The sequence below is a fragment of the Bison bison genome, unplaced genomic scaffold (genome assembly GCF_000754665.1).
Source record: "Bison bison bison isolate TAMUID 2011002044 unplaced genomic scaffold, Bison_UMD1.0 scf7180017846340, whole genome shotgun sequence".
Taxonomy (NCBI): domain Eukaryota; kingdom Metazoa; phylum Chordata; class Mammalia; order Artiodactyla; family Bovidae; genus Bison; species Bison bison.
In genome coordinates this window covers 80232-85546 of record NW_011476913.1, presented here as the reverse complement: position 1 = coordinate 85546, position 5315 = coordinate 80232, and the positions used below count along the sequence as shown (strand labels likewise).

Below are 5315 nucleotides of genomic sequence, written 5' to 3'. Positions count from 1 at the left end.
GCATGAACTGCAAGCCCATGCAGATGTACGTGCTGGACATCAAGGACACCAAGGAGAAGGGGCGCGTCAAGTGGAAAGTGTTTAATAGTAGTTCTGTGGTTGGACCTCCCGAGACCAGCCTGCACACCGTGGTACGAGGCAGGGGCGAGCTCATCATATTTGGAGGACTCATGGACAAGAAACAGAATGTGAAGTACTATCCAAAAACAAACGCCTTGTACTTTGTGCGAGCAAAGAGATAATATGTTCTAAAACCTTTCCCCTTTCTGTGGCTTTTAATTTGGAATTTTCCAGCGTGCAAGCATTTGGACTGAGAACTGAGGAAACAAAGGACAAAATTACTCTCATAAACCAAACCCCAGTTCCCAGCCTCACTCACTCCAGGCTGGGATCAGATCTCCATTAAGAAAAAAAAATTATATAAATCTATAAAGAAATATTATATAGCCAACTCTGTTCACAAAGAGGGAGAGAGCTCCATCCTGGTTCAGATAAAATTGTTGCTGTGTTTTAGCAGAGGCTCTGCCTCCTTTTTCTACTTTACTGGTAACTAGACCAAGAATTTAGGGAACAGATTAATACCAGAACCTTCCTACAGAAACTGAAGAGCCACCTGTAAATCTTATTTGGCCTTCTCAGAGTTAGATAAAGAAAGGGCATGCATAAAATGTACAAGCAGAGGTTTCCGATCACAGGCTGTCGGTGCTGGCAGGTACAGTGACGTGTAGCAGTCTGCTGTCCGCCCGCAGAGGACCTGTGACCGCTGCTCTCTGCAGTGATGCCCTCTGCCCAGCCCTCTTCTGCCCGTTGGGACTGAGGAAATTCCCCAGTGGGATCCGCTGCACGTGCGCCAGGGTCATCGTGAAACAGCGTTCACGCAGCAGCGCCTGTTTGCTGCTCCCTCCATGTCTTAGAGAACACTCTGGGGTCTGATTGTGGAGTTTTCTAATAGTCATATTTCATCGCAGTTTCCAAAATCTGTATTTGTTCTCTTTTTCTTCCCCTTAAAACCTGGCGCTCAGAGGCCGCCTTTTCTGTTTACAGCTGCTGTTCTCCCCTCCTCCCTCCCCCACCCTCTTTTTCTTTGATATGTGAAATTTTTTAAGCCCTAAAACCTTTGTCACTTTCTTTTACTAGGTTTGGGTGTCCAGAGAAATCTCTTAGAAATATTTCTGGAACCCTTTTTCTCTAGTCACTAGGGGACCAGCAGGGAGTTGTGAGATACCAATATCATGAGAAATCCTTGATGTGTCAGAAAGTACTGTGGGCTTCTTTTTATTTCCAAAGCACATTGGACACACCCATCCATGTTTATAGACTTGATCTTGGAAGAGCAGTTCCTTCTAGAAGGGTTTTCGCCCTTGCTTGTGGCATGCATTCTTCTGCCTGGCTGTGGACTGGTGCTTGGGTTCTCTGAAGCATGGCTGACCTCGGGGCAGCTCTTTCTTTGTCTTGCTCACCTGTCGCCCAAACAAGGCTTGGGTTTTCACTTTCATGTCATTTCTGAGATAACATTTCCAACCAGAGCAGTGCTGGTGGGGTGGGGGGCGGGGGGTTGCCAGTCTCTAAACCATGACCTGGAGAAACATGCATCATTCTGGAGGTTTCTCATCAGGAGAAGAGGGTTATTTTGCCTGCAGGCTTTGAATTCGTTTCTCAGCCCCGCTCTCCCCAATTTCTTGTCGGCCTTTCCCAAGCCGAAGCGTGCTGCAGCTGGCCCTGGGTCCTGGCGCCAAGCCAGCTCTCAGCAGCCTGTCTGATAAGTGTGCTTTCTCCTGTTACATCATGTTAAATCCTTTCCCCTAGCCTTTAGCTTTTACAATGTGGTCTTGGTGGGAAAGCGCCCTTGGTGCCAAGCCCGGGAAAGGGCCAGCTCACGGGGAGGGGTGCCTCTGCGTGCTCCCTAGGGTGAGGAAACTGCCATGCGCCTGCTGACCATGGTGTCCAGCTGCTCACAGCTCAGCACTTAGCTTCCCAGACTCTCTACCCTGGGCCTGTTGCCAGGCCTTCTTTGGCAAAGACCATTAGATCGTGCGGGGTTCCTTATTCACAAGAGAAGGCTAGCCTAGAAGATTAGCAATTTCAGCGTTGCTGCTGCTGCTGAACCTTGTTTATGACACTGCATCTGTGCATGGACAGTGCCTCCAAACTCACTGAGTTCCTACTTAAATATAAAGTATTTGGAAGCCTGAAAGTTCTGAGTCTCAACTTGGTGATCTTTCCCTCTGTCCCAGGGCCTTCCTAAGCCGCTGTTAACCTGTTGATTCCTTCCACCGTCCCCAAGTAGGCAGGCAGCAGAGCTGATGATCCTCGTAGAAAGGAGCCTGGCTCCTTGGAACTGCGTGGCATCCCAGGATCACCCACACCGCTCGGAACCAGACTGCTTACAACTCCTTTAAGAAAGCTCTGCCTCTGCCGCCCCCGCGGCGTTGGTCCCGCTGGCTCTTGGGCACTGTGGGCGTGCGTCCGGGGAGAGCGAGGCGGCACAGCCCAGGTGGCCGCCTCCTGGGTGCGGGGGGGCTCCGGGCGTCCCAGCTGAGGGGGCCGTTTCCGCGCTGCCGCGGACGCTTCAGTCAGATCCGGCTGAACCACCGCTCCGCTTTTGACACGATGCCAATTTTGTCTTAAGATTCACTGAGGAAACTGAGACGGAATATTTTTTTAAACCCTCAGGAGCACCTAAAGTAAATATTTATCAGTATTTAAGTATTTAAGGTACATTTTGTCTCTACTTGAAGCTTTAACCCCTTCGGTTCCTGCAAGTGTGCCTTGGCAGCCCCCCACCGTCACGTTGACGTCACCGGCCACCACGCTGACTTCGTGAGAGGTTTAGTCTCTTCCTTTCCTTCTGAACAGAGCTCCCTGTTTGCTCATTTTGCAGACTGCGCAGCAGAGAGGGCTCACATTTTTGCTCATACTTCTGCCCTGCTTCTGTGTTTTGGTGGTGGGTTCCAAAAACCACCCCCTCCCCACTGCACCCACCCCACTCTTTTGGGAGCACAAATTTGATGTCAGAACAAGCTTAACTTTCAGTTGTAAAGCAATCCTGGGTTTCCTTTCCTCCCAGCCCTCTACAGATTGATTTGGTTTTAACGCTTGAGTTTAATATCAAGAGCTGAAACCACGAACTACCCTAGGAACCATGCTGAAACTCTTGAAAAGAAGAAGAGGAAGAAGGAAGAAAAGCAACTCTTAAGTCTGGGCTTCAGAGGACAGAAAGCCTCCAACTAATGGAGAACAAGGGGATGCTTTCCTTCCATTTCACTTGATCTTTCTGGGTTTCCTTCTGCATCGCTTCTTTCCTTCTCCTTCAGAGTGACGTTCCTGGTTGGTTGGTTGGTTTGTCTGTCCTCGTCCTTGTGGTGGTCCTGGCATGGTGACATGCTCTGCTTTGCATTATCTGTGGTCTCTTACCAGCGCACACGTCAGTGGGGGGGGGATCTGAACACACCCAGGGGCAAGGCAGCCGGACTTGCAGGCCCGCACCCCAGGCAGCCTCCCCATGAGCTGCAGAAGGCATGTTCTGCACGGTCACCAGTAAGCGGTGGCTCCCTCCACCGTGTTCGTTGTCAGAGGAAAGCGCCCCTTAGGCGCTGGCGCCGCTGTGCTGTCCGCTCGCTCTCTCCCCTCCCACAACCAGGGTTCCCATCAGCGCACGCGTGCTGTGCCCTGATGAAGCTGGTGCTGAGTGACGTTTCCCACGCGACTCAGGGGTCCTGGGTGGCTTATGCTGAGATGATCACTGTAGGCACATAACAGTGTAGGAATGAAAAATGGATTTGATTTCATTGATATTTAAATCTCGTCGATTTTATTTTTTGTTAATGTTTTCCCCCGATGACTTTTTAGCGATTTAACAAATAAAACAAAATGGACCGAATTGTCTAAACTGTTTCATTAGTATAAAAAAGAAAGCAAGCCATGATGAAAAGCAGTTGGAGACTGGAGTTGGAAGCAAAGTAGTGGGAAAGATACTCTTCCTCCAGGAGGGTGGCCCGCCCCCAAAGCCATCATGTAATGATGGAGCAGCGCTCTGCAGCGTGCTTGAAGGACGCAGTTTCACACGCTCAGCGCCACCCTGCAGTGGGGCCCCAGAGAGGTGACGAGCCTGGAGAGCACACCCAGGGACCTGGGCGACATCTGCGCCATCGCTGGCCGCCTCAGCAAAGATGAAGGGCCTTGGGCTCTTGAAACAGTAGATGGGGGTTGGAGGCACGGGCCTGAAGCCCGTGATGGCCCATCCTGCCATCCCCTATTTCCTCTCAACCTTGGATACCAGTTTTCTCATTTATAAACCTAGTTGTTTCTATTTTTATAGGATCATGAGGATTAATTGGAAGTTGAATATGAAAAGCACTAGCCCAGTGCTGGACTGGCCCTTAATAATTGGTGGCTCTTGTTTATAATTAGCCCTTGAAGAAAAGATGTGATCTTGAAGGAAAGTGCTGGCCGCGTGTGTAAATTGTTAGGATCACGCTCCTGACTAAGGGTTATGCGCGCCCACCGCTGTCTGAGTCATCTCATAACCTGTCCCCATGAGAACCTCTGAGGCTTTTTGCCTCGAGCAGAACGTGACAGCTGCTGCCATCAGTCGGGTCAGAACGGTCTCGGCAGTTCGCCTCCCTCTGGACCTTATTCTTCATCTGCCGGTTGCTTCTTACACTCCTGGGTTAGCGCCGTCGTTCTTTCATGCAGCTCAGACTGAGGATCAGCCTCGTCTCAGATTAAGGTGCTGTGAGCCTGCAGCTCTCATCCTGCGTGCCCATGTGTGTTTCCCAAGCTGTAGGATGAAACTTTTCCACGTGTAACAGCATGCTGTCTGATGCTGTCTCTTCTGTTTTCCGTACTTCGAGGCAGCTGGCAGACTAGACCACGGTGTATGGAAGGGTCTCAGGTCACTGATCTGCAGGTGGCAAGCAGTAGAATGGTTGTTCTGGATACTTCCACACTTGCCCTTACGGAAGGGCAGACTTGCTCCTTAAGGCTGTGGCTCCTTATAGCTCCTTGTGGGCTCAACAGGGTCAGTAGGTAGAAGCTCTAGAGAAGGGTCATTGGGAAGCACTTCACGCAGTGAGAGCTCTGTGTAAGCCTGGAACCAGTGTGGCATCACTGGAGGGTTTCTAGCATTGCCTGGGTACTCAGACTAGGGGATGTAGAGGAGGTGATGTTTGGTGGGTAGGGAGCCTGTGGTGATTGGTGGTCCTGGGGAAGACCTGGCTTTCAGGGCAGGTCAGTCCCATAAGGCTTCCCGCCAGCTTCCTAACGCAGTCCACCCGGGCCAAGGGCCGCCGTAATGGCGGGGGGGGGGGGCCCCG

At 51.1% G+C, this 5315-nt stretch overlaps 1 protein-coding gene across 1 annotated transcript in view; it reads left to right on the top strand.

Moving 5' to 3' along the window:
• Positions 1-513, top strand: part of LOC104988129 (F-box only protein 42) — a 9058-nt gene extending 8545 nt beyond the window's left edge. The window contains exon 7 of the mRNA XM_010839349.1: positions 1-513. This exon is cut by the window's left edge and continues 7 nt beyond it. Within this exon, the coding sequence (XP_010837651.1) occupies positions 1-242 (242 nt within the window). The 3' untranslated portion in view covers positions 243-513.
• Positions 514-5315: the final 4802 nt, after the last annotated feature.